This window comes from Oncorhynchus masou, chromosome 5, assembly GCF_036934945.1.
Source record: "Oncorhynchus masou masou isolate Uvic2021 chromosome 5, UVic_Omas_1.1, whole genome shotgun sequence".
NCBI classification, from domain to species: domain Eukaryota; kingdom Metazoa; phylum Chordata; class Actinopteri; order Salmoniformes; family Salmonidae; genus Oncorhynchus; species Oncorhynchus masou.
This window is the reverse complement of record NC_088216.1, coordinates 21,858,473-21,882,361: the sequence shown is the minus strand read 5'-3', so window position 1 is coordinate 21,882,361 and position 23,889 is coordinate 21,858,473. Positions and strand designations below refer to the sequence as shown.

At 43.4% G+C, this 23,889-nt stretch overlaps 1 protein-coding gene across 1 annotated transcript in view; it reads left to right on the top strand.

Moving 5' to 3' along the window:
• The window catches only part of LOC135537048 (ras and Rab interactor 2-like), a 51,241-nt gene extending 29,732 nt beyond the window's left edge, over positions 1–21,509 (top strand). Inside the window, exons 8-15 of the mRNA XM_064963262.1 lie at positions 4,722–4,813; positions 8,208–8,981; positions 9,017–9,616; positions 15,339–15,421; positions 15,851–16,076; positions 16,916–17,047; positions 18,018–18,181; positions 18,941–21,509. Coding sequence (XP_064819334.1) covers positions 4,722–4,813; positions 8,208–8,981; positions 9,017–9,616; positions 15,339–15,421; positions 15,851–16,076; positions 16,916–17,047; positions 18,018–18,181; positions 18,941–19,288 — 2,419 coding nt within the window. The 3' untranslated portion in view covers positions 19,289–21,509. The remainder of the gene's footprint in view (positions 1–4,721; positions 4,814–8,207; positions 8,982–9,016; positions 9,617–15,338; positions 15,422–15,850; positions 16,077–16,915; positions 17,048–18,017; positions 18,182–18,940) is intronic.
• The last annotated feature ends 2,380 nt before the right edge of the window (positions 21,510–23,889 follow it).

The following is a 23,889-nucleotide window of genomic DNA, read 5'->3' as shown; positions in this document are numbered from 1 at the left end:
ATCCCTCCCTCTGTTGCCATTCCACTGCAGTGAGAGCTACAGCAACTGCATGGAAATGGATGGTGGAAATAATAGTATTTAAATTTTTTATATATTTTTCTATTTGGATCTCTTTTAGTCCTCATTTGGACAAATATTCCAAGAGTCCTTAAACATTAAAATACAATTTATAATACGAACACATTTTCACATATAACAAACAGACATAATACACTAACATAGTGACCCAATAAATACTCAGTCTAAAACTATATATTGATTCTTCCTCTACCGTAGTCCAGCACAACTTTCCTATGCATTATATGTAAATGGTTTTAAAGTATTGTTAAAATGGATATATAGAAAGGTTTCTCTGGTTTGCTCAGTCAAATTATTCAATTTCTTTATTGCTCTAAATCGAAATGTTATTTTGCCTATTTCTCTTTTCTATCTGGATAACACATAGATGGTGGACAATCTATTTCTAGTATTTACTGAATGTCTGTCTCTTACCAACTGAATATCGTTGTGAATAGAGTTTGGCCATTTTAAATGGTGTATATTATGAAATAAAATAAGCATGTTTTTTTCAATTATCTTGTTGATTGATGACCAACCAAGAGCATTGCGCATGACTACAACAGAAGAACCATATCTCCACTTTAAAACACGTCTTTGGGCTAGGTGTCCCGCTAGCGTCCCACCACGACAACATCCGATGAAATTGCAGAGCGCGAAATTCAAAAATCGTAATATTAAACATTCATGAAAATACAAGTGTCTTACATCGTTTAAAAGCTTAACTTCCTGTTAATCGCATTGTGAGATTTCAAAAAGGCTTTACGGCAAAAGCATTCCATGTGATTATCTGAGGACAGCGCCCCACATCAAAATACTTTTCCAAACCAGCACAGGCGTCACAAAAATCACAAATAGCGATAAAATAAATCACTTACCGTTGAAGATCTTCCTCTGCTTGCAATCCCAAGGGTCCCAGCTACACAACAATTGTTCGATAAAGTCCTTCTTTATATCCCAAAATTGTCCATTTAGTTGGCTCGCTTCATTCAAAAATCCACTCATTCAACATGCATACAAATTCATCCAAAAATGTATCGGTAAAGTTTGTCCAAACAAGTCAAACAATGTTTCTAATTAATCCTCAGGTATTCTAATATCTAAATAATAGATGAAATTTCAGATGGAGAATAGTATGTTCAATAGGGAAGATAAATAGCGAAGAGCGCGCACCTCATTCATGCGCTCCTCATTCACACGCAACAAAACTACTTTTCTAATGAGAGACACCTTGGAAAAACTACAACTACTCGTTCGTTTAAAAAGAAAGCCTGAAACCCTTTCTAAAGACTGTTGACATCTAGTGGAAGCCATAGGAACTGCAATCTGGGAGAAATGTATTTGTATATCCCATAGACTAGCATTGAAATGGCCTGTGACCTCAAAAATAAATTTTCCAGATGGATTTCTCTGGGGTTTGAGCCTGCCATATCAATTCTGTTATACTCACAGACATTATTGTAACTGTTTTAGAAACTTCAGAGTGTTTTCTATCCAATGCTACCAATTATATGCATATCCTAGCTACTGGGCCTGAGTAACAGGCAGTTTACTTTGGGCACATCATTCATCCAAATTTCCAAATACTGCCCCCTAGCCCTAAGAAGATTTATTAAAACAATCCTTGCTGCTTTGTTCTGTGCAATATGCAGCCTCCTAATTTCACTTGCTAATGCATTTCCTCAGACCACATAACAGTAGTTCACCAGACTCTCAATTAATGCTTGTGTTGTTTACTTAAGAATCTTTCCTGAGGGGCCTACCGGGTGACGCAGCGGTTAACGGCGCTGTACTACCAGAGACTCTGGGTTCGCGCCCGGGAGGTCCGTGGGGCGACACACACTTGGCCTAGCATTGTCCAGATTAGGAAGGGCTTGGCCGGTAGGGATATTCTTGCCTCATCGCGCACCAGCGACTCCCGTGGCGGGCCGGGCGCAGTGCGCGCTAACCAAGGTTGCCAGGTGCACGGTGTTTCCTCCGACACATTGGTGCGGCTGGCTTCCGGGTTGGATGTGCGCTGTGTTAAGAAGCAATGCTGCTTGGTTGGGTTGTGTATCGGAGGACGCATGACCTTCAACCTTCGTCTCTCCCGTATGGGAGTTGTAGCGATGAGACTAGATAGTAGCTACTAAACAATTGGATACCACGAAATTGGGGAGAAAAAGAGGTAAAGTTCAACAACAACAAAAAACACACAAAAAAAGAAAATAATCTTTCCTGGTCCTTCTGATCATGCTTGCTGTTTTAATATTTTTTTTTAGATAGATGAGTTATTTGAGATGACCATGATAAGCAGTTGTCTAGCTGCACTCCCAGTAGTTTGGTTTCTGCCACTTCCTCAGTTTGTACTCCTTTTTCCTAGTGGAACAGACCAACCTAACTTTGGTTTTCTTGGTGTTGAAAACAAGTTTGTTCCGGCAAACCCACTCCTTGATATTCTCCAAATCTCCTTGCTGTACCTGTTGAACCGATTGTCTTACTGCAATTTATACAGTATCATCTGCAAATATAGTAGCTTGAGTTTCAGATAATGCATAAGGAAGGTTGTTGGTATATATTAAATAAAGAAGTGGCCCAAGGCAGCTGCCCTGCGGTATTCCTCAGTTTCAAGCATGGGGGGAAGAAAATGAACCATTGATATAGGTGGACTGTTTCCTGTCAGTTAGATATGACTGTACCCAATTCAATGCTACCTCCTTAAAACCATAATGCATTAATTTTGTCAAAGTTATTTCATGATCCACTAAATTAAATGCTGTACTAAACTCTAAAAATAGTACACCCACAAACCTGCCATTATCCATAACATGACTGGTCAGTCATGTCAACCAATGCAGTGGTAGTGGAATGGTTTTTGCGATAAGCATACTGATTGGCTGTAATCAGATCATTCTTTCTCCCATATTTGTCTACTCACAATGCCCTCCAATATCTTATTGAGTGAAGAGAGTAGACTAATTGGTTGACAGGAGTAATGGGTTCCTTACTGTCTTTCGGAATAGGACACAGTTTAGAATGCTTCCATACATTTGCAAACATCCCTTTTTCCAGTGACCAATTAAATATGTATTTCAGTGGAGCTGCAGTCTGGAGAGCAGCATTGCGAAGCAAAAAATTGTCCATAAGATCATAACCTGTAGATTTACTATCGGGTACCATGTGTTAAGTAAGAGGTAAGCACTCAGGACATAGCTTGTCTCAACTGCTGTAACGGATTTCCTCTTCCTCTTCTGAGGAGGAGTAGGAGAGATCGGACCAATGCGCAACGTGGTACGTATCCATAATGTCTTTTAATGAGAATGAATACAAAATACAAAAAGAACAAGAGAATCAAAATGAAAACTGAAACAGTCCCGAATGGTGCAAACACTGAAACTGAAAATATTCTCCCACAAAACACAGGTGGGAAAAGGCTACCTAAGTATGATTCTCAATCAGAGACAACGAACGACACCTGCCTCTGATTGAGAACCATACCAGGCCAAACACATAAATACAACCTAGAAAACGAACATAGACTGCCCACTCCAATTCACACCCTGACCATACTAACACAAAGACAAAATAAAGGAACTAGGATCAGAACGTGACAACTGCCCTCTTCTCACTTCTGGTTTTAGACCAGCTCCATGCCAGCTGGGCAGACAGACAGCTCAAAGCGAAAGACACGTCAGAACTTTGTTTCAACTGAGTAATAGAAACCGAAACATTAAACAACTGTAACGTCAATAATGTCCAATAATGACAAAACACCATCTTATAGTAAACATACAACAATACCCCATAAGTGGAATGACGTAAAACCTTTGTGGCCAGGGAAGTAGATGAAAGGAACGTAGTACCACTGTGCCAGTAATGTCCAGTAATATCCAGTAATGTCCAGTAATACCCAGTAATACCCAGTAATACCCAGTAATACCCAGTAATACCCAGTAATATCCAGTAATGTCCAGTAATACCCAGTAATACCCAGTAATACCCAGTAATATCCAGTAATGTCCAGTAATGTCCAGTAATACCCAGTAATACCCAGTAATATCCAGTAATGTCCAGTAATACCCAGTAATATCCAGTAATGCCCAGTAATATTCAGTAATATCCAGTAATTTCCAGTAATATACAGTGATGCCCAACACATCACAACACAGTTTCAATCTGGAAAAAATACAGAATATAATGATATACTTTACCATCATGAGCGGCAGGAGTTTTTCATATTCACATGACGTGACTAGGAAAAAACTTCAGGCCCGAGTTACCGTTCATTAATAGCAAGGGACCGAGTAGGGAAAATATCCTCAATAACTTGCATATTCAATTTGACATTAAAATTAATGTGTTAGTCAGCATATTGTGATTGCTAGTGAAGAGATTCACCAGCTGAGGCCTCAAGGCTCTGTTAGTTGGCATTGAGTTGACAGTAACAGCACAGTGATGTCACTCTCTTCCTCACCTCTCTGCTCCGGTCGCTCTGGTGTTCAGGCTGTTGTGTTTGCTTTGACAAACCCCTTCTACCACCCTGTGACATCACCCACCCTGAGGACAGAACACAGGTCCAGCTAGTAGGAGGAGATACAGACTGGGAAAGTCCACTCTTGGAGTCTCCTGAATATCTGTTGGACATTATAGACATAGTTGGATCATTCTCTCTCTTCTCTTTTCAGGGACGTCCTTCCCTTCACCCTGAATCTCCCAGAAGCCATTGCAGCCTCCAAGACTCAGAAAGACCTGGAGGAGGTGGCCCAACTAGGAGCAGGTACTACAGTAATAGATGGGTAGAATGTGATCAACTCTATTTTCTTCTCTGCTTAAAGGGATAGTTTGGGATTCTGGCAATGAGGCCCTTTATATACTTCCCCAGGGTCAGAGGAACTTGTGGATTTTATATGTATCTGCGTCCGGTATGAAGGAAGTTAGAGGTAGTTTCACAAGCCATCCCATAGACTTCCAGTCATTGCGCTAATTCTAGTTAGCAATTGCTAAGAGACATACAAATGGTATCCACGAGTTCATCTGACTCTGGGGAAGTTCCAGACTAAACTATCCCTTTAAACCCCTTTAAACCTGGCCCTGGAGATAATGAATATGATGTTGAAAAGTGGAGAATGTCCCCAAAAGTGAGCTATAAGCCAATGAATTATCCGATAGTAAATTGATATAGAAGGAAACAGCATAATTGTATTTATTTATAAATGTATATCATATTGTTGAAGGCAATATATCCAAATGGGCTGTGTCTCCTTGAGTACATACAAGCATAACGTAAAAAAAAGCCCCTCATTCCACAGAGTGACATTTCTATGTGTACAGGTGCTGCGGCTACTGATACCTTCTATTAGTTTTATATGTTAGTTAACTCATGCTGACCGGTGCGGTCTGGTTTCATGGCAGGTTTAGTTAGTCACTCTATCATGATATTCTTAGTTTCCTTCTGTTGAAACGCCAGTGTGTGAGTCAGTTTCCTCCAGGCAGGCAGCATAACTCAGGGCTGAGGAGGAGGGTGTGGTGACTGGAGAATTATACACACAGGCACACACATCAGTCACAGGCTTACTTTCTATATATATATATGTATGTATGTATGTATGTATGTATGTATGTATGTATGTATGTATGTATGTATGTATGTATGTATGTATGTATGTATGTGTGTGTGTGTGTGTGTGTGTGTGTGTGTGTGTGTGTGTGTGTGTGTGTGTGTGTGTGTGTGTGTGTGTGTGTGTGTGAGTGTGAGTGAGAGATCTTTGCAGACTCGTCTCAAGACATCTATGTTATTGTATGAAACACATGTTGTCCGTCTGGGGTACCGGGAAATCAAATCGTCTTGAAGCCTCTCAAATATTACTTTTCTGGTGCCACATTTCCATGGAGATTTAAACCCACACCAGTGTGTCGCCAGTGTTTTACAGAAAAGGCTAAGCCTTTCAGCTCAAACACTGCGGTAAATCCAGTACAGAAATGCATAATGGGTATTTTCTCTCTCAGGGGGCAAAAAGGATATTGTTTTGCAGCACCAAGATTTTATCAAAGGTTTTTCCAAGGGCAGCAGACTTTGGCTCGGCTAAGTCATTTCAACGTAGTTCATGAATTATTCATACTAACTACGAGGTCATGAAGGGAATAGCGGACATGGTTCCCCCTACTGAATTGAGTTTGTTCACTCACTACATACACACCTTGTTGCAGTATACTCCATTACGGAAGGTTATGAATACATTACTGGCACACAATTTAGCTCTGGGTACAGAGTCTGTCCTAGACTCAGAAAGTAGTGGAGGAAGAAATGTCCTTTGAACTATCAGTAAAGCTCTCTGCAGGAGATCCATCCAGACTATTCCCCGAGGGGAGGGGGGAGGGGGGGTCACTGCTAAACCCAGCCCAGGATGAGTGCACTCTGGGTGGGGTAAAGGGCATGGAGAGTTTGCATGTCTCAGTCTAGCTCCAGAGGTCATGTTTCTCAAGTGGGCATTTCATCAATACCACCGAGTTGTTTCCGTCCCTAGACTAGAGAGGTATGACGAGACCTTTGAAGCGGTGCCCGACATAGCTCCGTTGCTCTCTACCGTCCCAGATGTGTTGCTGTGCAGACGGTGTGTGTGTGCTTGTGGAATTCAATGCGCACAGAACGTGCTTCGCAGTCCTCTAAAGTAACTTATGGAATCATTTATAACAGTCTGTAGATTCTATTACATGAATGCCATTATTCTGTAAAGTATTTCTTAGTGTGTGATTGTTTGTCTGGATGAGTTAGCACAGAGACTTGTGTACCGAGTGCCAGCAAACAATAGACTGATTCAGTGGATACAAGTGAAAAAACAGAAGAGACGATCGTAACGGAAACCAATGTCCTGCATTGCAGCAGGAAACTCGGTCAAAGAGAAGGGAGGTGGAGGGCGATCAGGAAAGAGGAGGGCCTATACACTACTGTAGGCCTGTCCAGTGTGTAGACTCCTCCCACCACCCCTGTGGAATTTGCATGTGTGACTCCCTCTCCGTCTCTCTGTCTCTCTGGGTGTGTGTCTGTCAGGACAGCATTCTTGAATCAGTGCTGGGCGATGCAGGGCTGAGCTCACCACATTCTCCGCTGCCTCAGAAGAGCGTAGGATCACAGAGGAACAGCGAGAAAGAAAGAGAGGGATATTAAAAAGGTTGACTGCCTAACTACAGTGCTACTTGCACTATATTGTGGATGTGTCAGTGAACTGGAGGATAAAGTAAGTGGGAAAGGGGTGTTGATGGTAGTTCCTGTGGGTGTTTATGCATTTTGTTTGTGTGTTTGGGTCAAGGTTAGGGCTAGGCGGTTTGTAGGTTTCTGTGTATTAAGGTATGTATGTGTCTGTGTATGAGGGTATGTATGTGTCTGTGTATGAGGGTATGTATGTGTCTGTGTATGAGGGTATGTATGTGTCTGTGTATGAGGGTATGTATGTGTCTGTGTATGAGGGTATGTATGTGTCTGTGTATGAGGGTATGTATGTGGCTGTGTATGAGGGTATGTATGTGTCTGTTTATGAGGGTATGTATGTGTCTGTTTATGAGGGTATGTATGTGTCTGTGTATGAGGGTATGTATGTGTCTGTGTATGAGGGTATGTATGTGTCTGTTTGAGGGTATGTATGTGTCTGTGTATGAGGGTATGTATGTGTCTGTGTATGAGGGTATGTATGTGTCTGTGTATGAGAGTATGTATGTGTCTGTTTATGAGGGTATGTAAGTGTCTGTTTATGAGGGTATGTAAGTGTCTGTGTATGAGGGTATGTAAGTGTCTGTGTATGAGAGTATGTATGTGTCTGTTTATGAGGGTATGTATGTGTCTGTGTATGAGGGTATGTATGTGTCTGTGTATGAGGGTATGTATGTGTCTGTTTATGAGGGTATGTATGTGTCTGTTTATGAGGGTATGTACAGTGCCCTGCGAAAGTATTCGGCCCCCTTGAACTTTGCGACCTTTTGCCACATTTCAGGCTTCAAACATAAAGATATAAAACTGATTTTTTTGTGAAGAATCAACAACAAGTGGGACACAATCATGAAGTGGAACGACATTTATTGGATATTTCAAACTTTTTTAACAAATCAAAAACTGAAAAATTGGGCGTATACGATGTGTGGACTCTGTTAATGATTCCCAATCTCTTTTCTCCTGTTAGGATTCTGGCACTCTGCTCTAGGCAGCCTGCGAAGGACAACCTCTCCCTCTCGCCCTCCACCACAGCACCCTGACAGAGACGTTGACAACCAGGGTGCAGAGAGGACACAAGAGAAACAGAGTGTGACTCGCCACAGCAGCGTTCCTCCAGCTCGTCCCCCTTCCTCCTCCTCCTCCTCTCGCCTGGAGAGAAGCCAGTCCAACGGGGCTCTTTGCTTCGTCAACCCCCTCTTCCTCCAGACTCACTGGCGGCTTGAGGAAGACCCTTCATCCTCTTCCTCCTCTCCTTCCCCCTACGTCACACACTCCACCCCCAGTCCAGGAACTACCGTTGGGACGTCTTCGGCCCCTGTCACGGACCCCAACGTGAACAGGAAGTCACGCCCACCTAGGCCCCCGCCTCCCCATTCCCTCTTATTCCCGCCCCCCCGTTCCCTCTCCCAGCGCCGCCAAGCTCCCCCTCCCCCCACCCATCTACCCCAGAAGCCCAAGAGCAGCATGCCCGAAACGCCCGCAGCCATTGTTGTCACCAGGCAACCACTGCAACCTTCATCCAATCAGAACCTTCGCCCCACCCCTCGCCCTCCCATGGGTGCCAGGCACAGCAGCCATTCCAAAAAGATGACAAGCAGCGCCGCCATCCCTGTGCCCCACCAACACCCTCAGCACCCTCCTCACCCACGCCCCAATAAACCTGACATCGACGCCCACCGGTGCCACATCGCTCTTGATGACGAAACTATCGCCAAGGCTCTGTCCCGTGCCAAGCTTCCCCGTGCCAGACACCGGCCATACCCGCTCCCTCCATAGTGGGAAATGGTGCTGGTAGCCCCCCCACCCCTCCGGGTAAGACCCCCAGGCGAGAGGGACAAGAGGGGAGGCTGAGCGACATGTCCATCTCCACCTCTTCCTCAGATTCTCTGGACTACTCCCACCCTCCCCTCTCCCTCCCCGCCAGCCCCCCTCTCAGATTACAGCATCACCTTGGCAACAACAAGGACAGCAGCGACGACGAAGACCTCTGTGACGAAGAAGAGGAAGACTACGGCGTCAGCCTGGAGAACGACCTGGACCAGGGCCTCCGTCCTCCCTTCAAAGCCCACCGGAGAGGGGTCGGGGTCAAGGTTGCGCTGAGCTTCCGGAAAGTTTCTGGAGTCTTCAGCACCTTCATGACCCCAGAAAGGCGAGCCGTGAGGAGGATAGCGGAGCTCTCCAGGGACAAGAGTTCCTACTTTGGATGCCTGGTTCAGGATTATATCAGTTTTGTACAGGAGAATAAGGGGTGTCATACGTCAGGCTTAGACCTCCTGCAGACCCTCAGACAGTTCATGACCCAGATGAAGGCCTACCTGACGCAGAGCTCCGAACTGGACCCGCCCATCGAATCCCTCATACCCGAGGATCAGATAGGTGAGTGTTCGTGTGTGGGGTAGGGGGAGGGGTGTCTTTATGGCCTACTGTACATATCATTGAAACTCAGACTACAAGGAAGCTGGTGTGTGGGTAGATACATACGTACTTCACATGAACGTCTGTATGAGTGTGTGGTTGTGGGTGTTTCTCATATCCCAATTATTTGCTCATGTTGGCTCTCTCTCCGAGCACTTCAGCTCTAATAGGGAAGTAATACCTAAAAACTAGTTTCACAGTGACCTAATCCACTTACAACATATTTACAGTGATAAACTGTCAAGACTTAGTCTATGTACATGATGAAAATTAGCCCAGCTATTTGAAGCACTCCCTATTAGTCCATGTTAAGACAGACTGGTTATATAAACCAGTGTTGGGTTACGGAGATGCCAGTGAGATGCCAGTGAGATGCCAGTGAGATGCCAGTGAGATGCCAGTGTACCCTCCCTTCCCTACAGTCAGTTATTCCTGGCCTCTCCAGCTTGGCACAAATTCACACAGTTGTGCCAAATGCCAAGCTTCTTTCGTGGTTAAATTGGAATGGCAAAAATGACAATTATCTCCCAACAAAAATCCCTAAATGTCAGGGATTCTTTTAATGTGGGACCAAATATGGTGTGACGTACTAGTGACAGAAAATAGGCCTAGTTATAGGAGGCTACAATACGTAGTCCTCATTTTGATGCCACGGAGCTGAAGCAAGCAAGTGCTAATGTTTGACGGTGAAATTGTGATGAGGCTGACTTAGCCAATGTTGCCAAATAGGGTTTTCATTGAGTTTGGGCTGAATACGTATTTGCATGATTATGTAGCCATAATTTTACACTCGTCTCTTTTCCCTTGTTCTTTGTAAACAACAACAGCCAAGCATTGTTCAGAGAAGAAGTGGTTCTTGGAGTGGTAGCTGACCTCTCTCTCTCTCTCTCTCTCTCTCTCTCTCTTGTCTCTCTCTCTCTCTTTGTCTCTCTCCCTCTCACTCTTTGTCTCTCTCCCTCTCTCTCTTTGTCTCTCTCCCTCTCTCTCTTTGTCTCTCTCCCTCTCTCTCTTTGTCTATCTCTCTCTCTCTCTCTGTCTCTTTGTCTATCTCTCTCTCTCTCTCTGTCTCTCAATTCAATTCAAGGGGCTTTATTGGCATGGGAAACGTGTTAACATTGCCAAAGCAAGAAACTCTCTCTCTTTCAACTTAGTAGTATGCAAGGTAATAAACATAACAATAAAAGACTACCAATGCTCTCGATAGGTCTATGCATACATTTACTAAACCAGGCACAGTAACGTTCTGCCACCCAAAGGACAGTAACATAGGCTCGGATGTTCCGTGTTTTCCACCAGATACAATGTTTACAAGGTTTAGTCTCGACTAGTAACACAAAGTGGATTCCTGTATAGACAGACAGACTGACGTAATGGTCAAAGCCTGTAGGCTATGGAAGGCTTTCAGGAATAGAGAAGTGAAGCTTGGACCGTGCTCTCCTCACTGTTGACATACTATGTCAGCGTAGACTGTATACTGTAGGTATAAGAGGCGTTAGGGAGAAATGGGTGTAGGTCGTCGTAATGTCATTTAAAAGCCCAAAATGTATAGTTTTACTGGTATTTGAGGTAAAGAGTGAGCATGGAGGTAGAGTAACCAAGTGTGTGTTTATAAAGGGAACCAGAGGACTGTCAACACACACAGATACCCACTGACACACACACACACAGGTTGGTTTTAATATCCAAGTGTGGGACCAAAAAAAATGTATTCCCATTCAAAATCCTATTTTCCTTAACTCCAAACCCCTTACCCTAAAACTAAACCTAACCCTAACTCTAGAGACAGTTTGTGCTGTTCTGTGAAGGGAGTAGTACACAGCATTCTACCAGATCTTTAGTTTCTTGGCAATTTCTCACATGGAATAGCCTTCCATTTCTCAGAACAAGAATAGACTGACGAGTTTCAGAATAAAGTTCTTTGTTTCCGGCCATTTTGAGCCTGTAATCGAATCCACAATTGCTGATGCTCCAGATACTCAACTAGTCTAAAGAAGGCCAGTTTTATTGCTTTTTTAATCAGAACAACAGTTTTCAGCTGTGCTGACATAATTGCAAAAGGGTTTTCTAATGATCAATTAGCCTTTTAAAATGATTAACTTGGATTAGCTAACACAACTTGCCATTGGAACACAGGAGTGATGTTTGCTGATGAATTTGATGTTATTTTAATGGACAAAATGTATTTGTAAATGTATTTTTCTTTGAAAAACAAGGACATTTCTAAGTGACCCCAAACTTTTGAATGGTTGTGAAGGTGACCTATGAGTACAGTCATGGTATGATTCATTGTATAGGCTGACCCCAAACTTTTGAACGGTAGTGTATATCATAAGGCCTTTCCACAAATAGAACAATGAGTCAGATATTTCACCGGATGTATACATGTGAAGCATCCGGTTGGCATTTCCACTCAGTACAAGATATGGTGATCAGAAACCCAGTGCCCGGCAGAGGGAGAAGGTTGAGCGAGATGGGTTTTGGCCATATGACCTCCATACAGTTTTCTGTTTCCAAAACTAGAATCTGGAACAAACAGAGTGGACTGCGTTTTAGAGACTTTATCTTTTGCTAAAGTTGTGAAATATGTTGTTGTTTAGGAGGAGTGTAAGGGTGAATTGAGTTATTGCACACACGCACTTCACGGAGTAGGTGTTCCCGAACAGAAATATGCAAATACATGCTAGAATGAGCCAATAGAATCTCACTAGCTCATGCTTGGCTCTGCCCACCTCCTTGTTTGTTCTGCACACTATGAGGGATTTGCTCCTATTGGAAACGACAGGCTCTGGTCTATCTTGGGTTAGTTCTAAAAGTCGTTGGTCTTTCTTTGAGGGCCTAGTTATACCGTAACACAGTGGTGTTAAGAATCTCCTGGTTTACAGGCCACATCAGGCCTGCAAGTCACATTATGCTGGCTTACGAAGTGATGTTTAATTTCTATTGGTATCCAGTCAGAGTTAGGATATCCAACAAGTGGAATGATTAATCACCCGCAACCTGCATTCAGAATGGCTGCCAGGGTAGGGAAGATTGAATACTGAGACGACCTCAATCATTTAAACTGGAACAACCATCTCAGTAACGGGTGCAATAAATCCAACAGATTGGATGTTTAAAAAGAACTGTATGTTATTTATCTTTGTGTAGCACAAAATGTATCAACCAATCGTTGTACATGCAAAACCACAGATATTACAGTAAAACAAACTATTCTGAAAATCTCCCTGCAATAGAGCATGCTGGGAAATAGTATATTATTTTTTTTACATTTGTTTTTACCTTTAATTTGACCTTTAAGTCAATGCTGAGACCAAGGTATCTCTTCCAGATGAGCCCTGTGGAGCACCACAATACACATCAAAATACAGTAAACACAATAGACCACATATTCATGTACACAATAGTATATGCCTTATTATACACAACAACAAAAGCTAATCGTAAAAAAAACTAGACACATTCTTCAGTATGAAGAGGTCCCCTAACAGTGATGAAGGATGTATGGTTCTATGTAGAACCCTTCTTGCCCTCCAAAGAAACATCAAAGAACCCTCTCTTCAAAAACAATGTAGGATGTTCAAGGTTGTAGATAGAACCATTTGGCTTACAAAGGACCCTTGTCTTCCAAAAAGGGTTCTTCTGATCAAACTGGTTCTTGGTAGAACCCTATCTCTCTACAAAGAACCCTTTTGGAACCCTTTTTTCTAAGGAGTGGAGCCCATTGTTGCCCAAGACTTACAGTGTAGCCCAAGGCTTTACAGAGGTGGTATAGCAACATAACAAACATTGCCCAACATACCAAGGAGTCAAGGTCCTGAGAGGAAACCAGCAGTAAAGAAGTGTAGAGGGACGTGTGTGTGTGTGTGTGTTTGCTTCATGTGTATGAACTACTAACCAGTGTGTGTTTATCCAGCTCTCGTGTCCATGTTAATAATCTACCTACCTCTCCATCTATTCAGAATCATATTTATTTTATTAGTCGTATCCGACAGTAAAACGCTACACAGTTTTTACCTTGGTTGACATTGCTTTGCTAAACTGGCTCATTTATACGTATAGGAATATAGTGCTGTGTAGTCTGTAGGGAGTGGGGAGTTTTCTAACCTTACACTTCCCCAAACCTCCCTCTTTTTATCTTTCTTTCTCTCTCTCTGTACACCCTCTCTCTCTCTGTACACCCTCTCTCTCTCTGTACACCCTCTCTCTCTCTGTACACCCTCTCTCTCTCTGTACACCCTCTCTCTCTCTGCACACCCCCCCTCTCTCTCTCTCTGTACACCCTCTCTCTCTGTACACCCCCCAATCTCTCTCTCTCTCTCTGTACACCCTCTCTCTCTCTGTACACCCCCCCCTCTCTCTCTCTGTACACCCTCTCTCTCTCTGTACACCCCCCCCTCTCTCTCTCTCTCTGTACACCCTCTCTCTCTCTGTACACCCCCTCTCTCTCTCTCTGTAGACCCCCCCCCTCTCTCTCTCTCTCTCTCTCTGTACACCCCCTCTCTCTCTCTGTACACCCTCTCTCTCTCTGTACACCCCCCTCTCTCTCTCTGTACACCCTCTCTCTCTCTGTACACCCCCCTCTCTCTCTGTACACCCCCTCTCTCTCTCTGTACACCCCCCCTCTCTCTCTCTGTACACCCTCTCTCTCTCTCTGTACAACCCCCCCCCCCTCTCTCTCTGTACAACCCCCTCTCTCTCTCTCTGTACACCCCCTCTCCCTCTCTGTACACCCCCCCCCCTCTCTCTCTCTCTCTCTGTACCTCTCTCTCTTTCTCTCTCTCTTTCTCCCAGCTCTGTTTTCCTGGAAAACCCAGCATTACTCATGTCAAACACCATAAAGCAGTCCTCCTTTCTTGGCTTCTGTTACTCTCAGGTTTTCCACACAATAGACCACTAGATTAATTTGGATGAAGTCCTTTTGCACGATACAGTGGCGTTAACCAATGCAAAACTACGGTTCAGTACCCAGCTGCCGGCTACGGTTCATGGGCTCTGTCACCACTAGTTAATCAGCAGCAATGACTGAGAAACAGTTATTTACTTGAAAACAGGTTGCACCGCTTCACTGACCCTGATTTTATACAGTTTGAGGTCAGATGAAAAATAATAGAATAGGCTACGTGATGGATGTGGGCTATTGTTTTATCAAACTGTGAACTTTGTGTTCAAGGATGTATCCATTATTCTCCTGGGAATCTTGAGGTGATGTCCGTTAGTGCAGGTTCAGCTATGGTTATGGCTGAGTTATGTTTTAGGGCGAGGCAGTGGAAGTAGCTCTTCACAGCTTACGCACCATTGTACAGTAAAATGCTATTGCACGGTCAAACTGCATCTGGGTCAGTTGAGGTTTTTAATGGTTATGGATGGTATTTATTTTACGGCATGACTTTTTACAGCGTTTAAGTTTACCGTTTTATTGCGGAAAAGCATTTACAGTTGCATGAGATTTACCCCCTTTAAAAGTTTTAAATGTGAAGCTCTTATGTAACGGAGAGTTTTACCACATCCTCATAATGGTGTGAAACATTGATTGAACTCCAAAAAAGACGAAGAAAGCCCTGCACACAGCAGTGTGTCTTGATCCAGTTTAGATTTATTGAACTCTATTTGACGACTCAATATGGGCCAAGCCAGTGTTGGGAAGCAGTCAGTAACCCCCAACATGTCTGTGTTTTATCTCTAGACTCTGTCCTGGAGAAGGCCATGCACAAATGTGTGTTGAAGCCGCTGAAGGGCGTAGTGGAAGTGGCCCTACACGACTTCCAGGTGAGCTTTGTCTTCCATTGCAGCACCTGATAGAATCATAGTTGATTCTGAAAATTAGTGGAACGTCAGTCAAGGAGCTCATGTCTTTTAAACAGGATATATTTTATATGTAGTGTTTACACTAAGGAGAATCCTGAAGTTGATGTCATCATAACCACAGATCTGAGTGGTTTTCTCCCCTTCTGGTAATTACATTTCTATGATGGAAATAGAATAAATAGAAGGAACAATGATCATAGAAATGTAATTAATAGATGGCGATCATGACCATGATGATGATTCATAACCTTGTTTGTCTAGTAATTATATATCTATGACCATAACATTGGCCTTCCTCTCTCTCCTCTCCCATTTAAGCATTGGGGCTTTGTCACTTCTTATAGCTAAACTTCTACACTCATCACCTTCTCCTCCTTCCTCTCCTCCTAGGTGAGCAGTGGAGGCTGGCAGCAGCTGAGGGAGAACCTGGCCCTGGCTAAGACCCGGAGGCCCCAGGACCTGGGTGTGGACGGGGCCGTGCCCCCTGACCCCATGGCCATCGAGAAGATCCGCCACAAGTTCCACAACATGAGGAAGATGTACTCCCCGGATAAGAAGGTGTCGCTACTGCTCCGAGTGTGTAAACTCATCTACACCATCATGCAGGATAACTCAGGTAGGTGGAATTGGGGGGAGGATGTGTTTTGGGAGAGAGGGTGCCTGTGCAGAGAGGGTGGATGAGTTCCACATATTTGTCTATAGTGGACCTGGTTGTGTATTACACAAGATTGGGATCAATTCCATTTAAATTCAGTAAATTCAGGAAGGAAACTAAAAAGCACTTTTTCTTAATTCTTCTGTTTGATAAAATATTTTTAAAATTCTATTGAAATTCTATTGACCCCTAACCCTGTTTTATCTGCATGCTTCAGAGTGTGTGTGTTTGTGTGTTCATGTGTGTGTTTTCATCTGACCACACCTTTCCTATACCTCACCTTGCCTTTCCCCGCTGTGTAAATCTCTCTCAGGGTGGATTTACAGGGAGGATGACTTCCTGCCCATACGGGCCTATGTCCTGGCCCATTGTGACATGCCTTTCTCTCCCTCTCCCCCCCCCCTCTCTCTCTCTCCCCCCCCCCTCTCTCTCTCTCTCTTCTCTTTTCTTTCTCTCTCCTTTCTCTATCTCTCTTCTCTATCTCTCTCTTTCTCTCTCTCCTCTCTCGCTTGTCGCTCTCTCTCTCTTGTCTTTTCTCCTCTTTCTCTCTCTCTCTCTCTCTCTCTCGCTCTCCTCTATCTCTTTCTCTCTCCTCTCGCTCCCCTCTATCTCTTTCCCTCTTCTCTCTCTCCTCTCTCGGTCTCTCTTCTCTCTCTCCTCTCTCTCCACTCTCTCTCTCAATTCCCTTCAATTCAATTTGCTTTATTGGCATGACGTAAGAATGTACATATTGCCAAAGCTTACTTTAGAGATGTACAATATTAACATAAAAATAATAATAATAATAATCTCTCTCACAGGGAGGATGTACGGAGCAGATGACTTCCTACCGATGCTGACCTATGTCCTGGCCCAGTGTGACATGCCTCAGCTAGACACTGAGATCCTCTACATGATGGAGCTGCTGGATCCCACACTGCTGCATGGAGAGGGTAGGTCTCCCATCACATAATGACACTGGATTCAATACCACAGTATACAGATTACCTGGACTGATCATTGAAGAGGGGAGGTCTACCTGTCTGTCTCCTCCAACTGATCTATCCCTACCTTTATCTATCAGAATGAGTCAAGCTCGTGTTGTGTCATGCTGCTCAGCGACCCAGTGAACTGGCCGTCTTGCAAGGTTTTGTGGTGACAGTTTTCACCTTCACACAAGTGCAGGAGGCAAGGTCTGGACTGACAATAGATCTGCCTGGCCCAATCATAGTCTAACTTCAGGAACTTGGGTCAGGACAACACAATCTGGTCGGTTCTCCTGTGTATCCGTATCATAAACTACAGTAAAAACGCATCCCTACCTCACTTTAACTCACAGTAATATTAGATCTAGACAGGTCTATAATAAATTAAATCTAGTATCTTGGTACACTCTACCTAACATCATTTCTTTCTGCAATTAACAGGCAATTTATCTCAAAATCAAGTTCATTACCATGCATATGTGTTAGCTCAGGTCGTGCAAGGCAACTACAGGTCAAGTTCAAGCCCAGACTGGAAGGCAGGCTTGGTAGGAAACAAGTGTGTTCCACAGGAAGACGATGTGAATTGGAATGTTCATAAGGTGGGGTTGGGTTCACTTGGAAAAGGTATTGTCCCTCTCGTTAGTGGCTTCCTGATGATTATCTTACAAAGGGCACTTCCTCTAGTCCAGTGTCCTGTTCTCAGTCCCAAAAACACTGTAGGAGTGCAATGCGATATACTCACGTATAAACCAGAATGTGTTCTTCACCAACATACAGACCGTATACGTCATTTTCCACCTCGTATAGCCTCGTTGACACATTAACACGACCACAGTCAAACTGCAGCATGCCCATATTGACATGTATTATATTTCTCTTCCTGGGTCTCCTCCTTCCCTGCCTGCTCTCCCCTTCTCCCCAACCCTCCCTCTCCCAGGTGGCTACTACCTGACCAGTGCGTACGGGGCCATGGCTCTCATCAAGAACTTCCAGGAGGAACAGGCAGCCAGGGTCCTCAGCTCCGAGGCCAGAGACACCCTGCACCAGTGGCACCGCCGACGCACCGCCCAGCGCACGGCCCCCTCCGTGGACGACTTCCAGGTATCGCCCTGAACCCCATCTGACCCCCTCCCCAGGCAGTGAGTTTGAAAGAACGCCCCCCTAAAACGCCTCCCCTGAGATTGGGGACTGAATCTGCATGGCTCCAGTGTGAAGTTTCCCTTAAGTACAGATCTAGGATCAGCTTTCTTTCCCCCAATCCTAACCTTAACCATTAGTGGGGTGGAATGCAAAACTGACCCAAGATTAGCGTCACGGGGCAACTTCACTGAACACCAATCTGCATGAGAAGCGCCGGTGGTGACATGCTGAGACTATCCCTCTACATCTGGATCTGTATTCAAAAATGATCTGGAACTATGAAGACACTTTTGGAAGAAAAACGTGTTTGATTTCCAGGTTAGGGACGGGAGTGATATTGAGAAGGAAGCTGATAGGTAGATGAGATTGGACTAATCTAATGCATGTGATTGTGTGCTAATGTCACGTTGTCTTGGTTTTTCTCTGTTCGCTCTGAAATGGCTGTCTTCCTGTAAACGCCATACAAAGAATAGAGGCTATAGAGTCGTACCAAAGCTACTTCATCTTTCTCCCTGTGTGTCTTCAAAAACAAAAACATTCCTGTGTATTTGTGTCTCAGTTCTGATCCTGCATGTGCACCTGCATATAACTGATATCTGTGTCATTTTCTCCCATGTATTTTTGCATGTGTATATTTTATATCTGTTTTGCATGTTTGCATACATGTATATTTGTATGATTGACACCTGTATCACATTCCTTGTATCCCTTCTCCTTCAGAACTACCTGCGAGTCGCCTTACAAGAAGTCAACAGCGGCTGCACAGCCAAAACCCTCCTCGTCCACCCGTACTCCACCACCGAAGAAGTATGCTCGCTCTGCGCCTACAAGTTCAAAGTTCATGACCCCGAGAACCACGCCCTCTTTCTCATCACTGAGGCAACCAGTCAGCAGCTAGCCCTGGACACACACCCCCAGCGAATCAAAGCGGAGATACACAGCCACCCAAACTCGCAACCCTTCCATTTTGTCTACCGCAGAGTGCCCAACCTTAACCTGTGTATACCAGCTATCCCAGCTAACCAGCACAATGGCAACTGCCTACTGCCTAGCCAATTGGATGAATGAAACTGAATTGAAATGAAATAAAACCTTATTGATCCCTAGAGGGGACATTGGATTTTTCACTAGTGTACAAACACATACAGGAACAATTCAGACTCATACATCAGCACACATAGACCTGAGAGAGCACTGATGGAGGGTGGAACAATTACCATACCAGACTGCTGAGACTGAGGCAGTCCTAATATGGACACCACACGGGTATGATGGAATGATACTGAATGGTGATACTGAGGATGTCCTAATATGGACACCACACAGGTATGATGGAATGATACTGAATGGTGAGACTGAGGCAGTCCTAATATGGACACCACACGGGTATGATGGAATGATACTAAATGGTGAGACTGAGGATGTCCTAATATGGACACCACACGGGTATGATGGAATGATACTGAATGGTGAGACTGAGGCAGTCCTAATATGGACACCACACGGGTATGATGGAATGATACTGAATGGTGATACTGAGGATGTCCTAATATGGACGTGTATCCATAGAATGGTAGTGAATGGCGGAAATTGAAAAAATACACTGTATATTTCAACTATAGGGTCAGAGAATGTTGCTGTGTGTTGTGAAGGGATCCTAGACTACTCAATGGAAAAAGTAGTTCCTATTCTTCTAAAAGGAGACAGAAAGAGGAAGCAGGTGTGGAGAGAAGTGTCTGGTGTCTGCATGCATTTCACTCTCTTTTTAGGGATACGGCACGTGAGCGTCAGGAGTTGGTTGGTCAAGTCCAGTGTCGGGTCAGCTTGGACTTTGTGTTTCCTAAAGGAGCACAAAATGGCCGCCGCAGAGCCCTCCATACTCTGATACACGCGCTCTGAGAACTGACTGACGTTTCTAGTAGTATGACTGGGGCCTGAAGTATACTTTTTAAGAAACACCCTCGTGTGACTCTTTTGTGAGGTCATCGGACCAGGAAGTTCTCTTACATCACATCCTCACGGTCTGTTTTCGTTACAAGGTCAAATGTACATGCATGCTCCTCTTGCAGAAGTCAGTGTATCTGACTTCTTCTAACACTGGGACCTGGTTAGAGAACGCTGAGCTTCTGCTCCTTTCCAGTGCCTGACTTGGGCAGGAGCTCATCGGAGCTGAGTAGCGGCACCTCACATGTTCTGCTGCTTGAGCTCCTGTTCCTCTTCTAGAATATTAGCTCAATATTATGGAGCCCCTGCACCTGAATTTGAACAGTACTGGCAGTCAGAATCAAGTCCAGCGCTGCTGCTTTCTATCCAGGTCAACACATAGAATGGGATGACCCGACTGTGTGATCTCACAGTTGTCTTTTACATTACCTCTGGGGCTTGATTCAATCCGTATCACCGAAATTCAGCGCTATAGCGGAAGGTTGACGTTTATTGTCATTGAGTCTTGCCCTGGGAGCAGCAGTGAGCGATTTCCTCTAGATGGGCCAGCTGCAAAGCCAAAATTGTCTATTTCGTAAAAATTCATGAAAACTAAATGTAGCTTTTTGGTCATAATTTAAGGTTGGAGTTAGGCATTCGGGTGAGCAGTGTGTTTAAGGTTAGAGTTAAGGTTAGGTTTTTATGACTTTGTGGCTGTGCCAGTTAGTGACCACTCTGCAGAGCTGACTCCAGGGCAAGATTCATGACAATAAATGCCAACCTGCATTTAGCATGCTTGATTTCTGATTGAGCCGACAAAATGCAGTTTACTATGAATGCAGTCTCCATAAATGCGGGAACATTGCCATTAAATGTAAATCGTGCTATAACTTTGAACTTCAGCGATATGGATTTAATCGAGCCACCTCACTGGGCACAAACTGGTTGAATAAACGTTGTTTACACATCTTAAAAAAAAATACGTTGAAACAACGTGGATAGACATTGAATTGACGTCTGTGCCCAGTTGTCCTGGTGTGACGTATGAAGAAGCTCAACAGATGCTTTGCGATGGTTGGCTGGACTTTCATGTGGATTTTGCGACCCCTACAAGATAATTGAAGAACGGCTTTGCAGCAGTATGGACATCATATCAACTTGCGTACTCTTGAGTTTACAACCTAACTGTCATTTGCAATGCCATTATATTCAAACAAAAGAGAAACCCGCACACTGCTCTTGCTGGTATTACTTATTTTGAAATATGCTTTAATTAGAGCAAGAGCAATGTGCAGGTTTCTCTTTTCTTTGAGATTATCATATTCCCTCGCACCTGCAACCAGATAACTCAGATGTGCGAGTGTTTTTAAAAAAAATAATAAATACAATTATATCAAATTATATAAGTGAATATATTTTTATGTAGCATTTTGTATGATTATTTTGCTGCAGTTGCTGGTCAACTGTAGACAACGTAAAAGTGTAGATTGTGTTTTTATAGGAAAATTCTATTTTATTTGGATTGAAAATGTAACCAGTGTGTTCCTGAGATCATTTACCCCACATGCCGTGCGATTTTATGCCAGTAAATTAAACCAATAAATATTTTGGAGACAGAATCTGAATTGACTCAACTAAACGTGTGTCTATATCAACTGCCTCAGCAAATGGGAATGACTGTATTCAAAGTTGTACTGGAAAGTTGATATTGTATTGGTTGACGAGAATATGCTATTTTTGTTTCTGTCTGTTATCTATAGGGGTCACTGGCTGGTTCCTTATCAGATATTGAGAAGAGATTTGAATCTAAACTAATTTCTCCTTGAGGATGGATAAAGTACAATCTAATCTCAGTTAGTATTAGTGTGTATTACTGAGAGAGTTTGGTGATCTCTAAAAAGAGAACGGGCAACCGTTTTATTGAGATACGTATTGTACAGGCAGTTGATATAATGGTAATCATTCGTTTACGACATAACCATTTCTAACCATTTTAATGCTGCACATACTGACATTCTCCTCACACACTTTGTGATTGCTAACACCTGTATGATTTTCTTCCTTCACTGTTTTGCCCTATTCAAAACGTTATGACTGGAAATGGATATGTAGTATGTTCGAAAATATTATGACACTTAATGCAATTCTTAAAACACTACTGCTAAACCAACCAAACTGTATTTTTGTTATTGTATAAATTCTGGGGGATTTAAAAAAAATGTATTTTTCGAATTGTAATGCAAAGAAAGTTGATGAAATGACGGGGGGTTAAAATATGCGAGATGGTGTTGGGTGTCCTCTCCCAAAAGCCCTGTAGCCTTTCTTTGACTATTGCATCCATTACAACTAAAACTCCCTATTATGGGGTTATTTTGTTGACCATTTGTTGCCATGTTGGACTAAAGTAGGAATGAATATACTTTAATAAGAAATAACATGCATCTTAAAATGTTACTCCACAAACAGTTACTGTCGTTTGTCTTTGAATAAAAACACCACAATGTAATCCATTTGAACAGTTTTATTTTGTCGATTACATTTAGAAAATCACAAATGTGAAAAAAATTAAATGCAGAAAGGAGTATGTGTGTCAATATATCCATGATATAAACAAGAGTCGTTAACGCTAGATCGGACACAGTATGAACCTCCTTCGGTGCATTCAGTGGGATATGTTTCTTTACGCATGAATTCATATCTTCTTATCTCCTCTCCTTTCTTTTGCATGTTTTTCGATCTGGTGTTATTTGCCATAAGCATGCGGTGGCCAACACTTCAACTGTCTCTTAACTTTAGACTAGAGCCTTTTCAGACTCCGATGCGTGATTCTTTTTTCTTCCGAATGCGTAAACACTAACAGTGATTCTTGAAGCACTATCTCTGAAACCATTAACACTTGTAGCCGATGCATTTACCGAATGTGCCAAACTGAATGCACGTTCTCTGCTTTACACTGAGTTTGTCATTTTATAACACACTTTTTTTGAAAAACTGTAAACACCACCCACTGCTTTACACTCAGTTTGCAATTTAATAACACACTTCTAGCAAAACTGTAAACATTGGCCTCTACATTGCTACACTATTTCGACAGTTGCCTTTTCACGTTGACACATGTGAAAACACTTTTAGATAATGAGTTCACTTACAAATCATAGCTTGAGAACTATACATAGGCCACTGGTAAACATTTGGTTTGGACAACAATGGAGGCCAATATTGGACAGAGAGGAAGAGGGGTGAGAACTGAAGGGGTACGAGGAGGACGAGGAGGTGAAGAAGTAGGAGGAGGAGGAGGTGAAGTAGGACGGGGGAGAAGGAGAGGACGAGGAGGTGAAGAAGTAGGAGGAGGAGGTGAAGTAGGACGGGAGAGAAGGAGAGGACGGGGAAGAGGAAGGGGAGTCAGGAACACAATAACTGATGAAATCATGTTGTCAACCATGGGATGAGCATGAGGGAGGCTGGGCAACGGGTTCAACCAAATCTGAGCAGTTATACTGTTGCAGGTATCATCCGGATATTTAGAAATGAGAACCGGTAAGAAACTGTACGTGCTGTAGTCTTACTGGTACAGTAATATGTACTGTACTTTCGTAATGAGAAGGATCGATCACTAGAACCATTCAAATGTTTTTATAGAACTCCAAGAAAACCAGTATCTGGTGGAAGAGGTGGACTGTTCACCCCAGAGCTGGAGACCCAAATTGTGGTCATTGCAAATAACTGTATCAGACTCAGAGACCTGC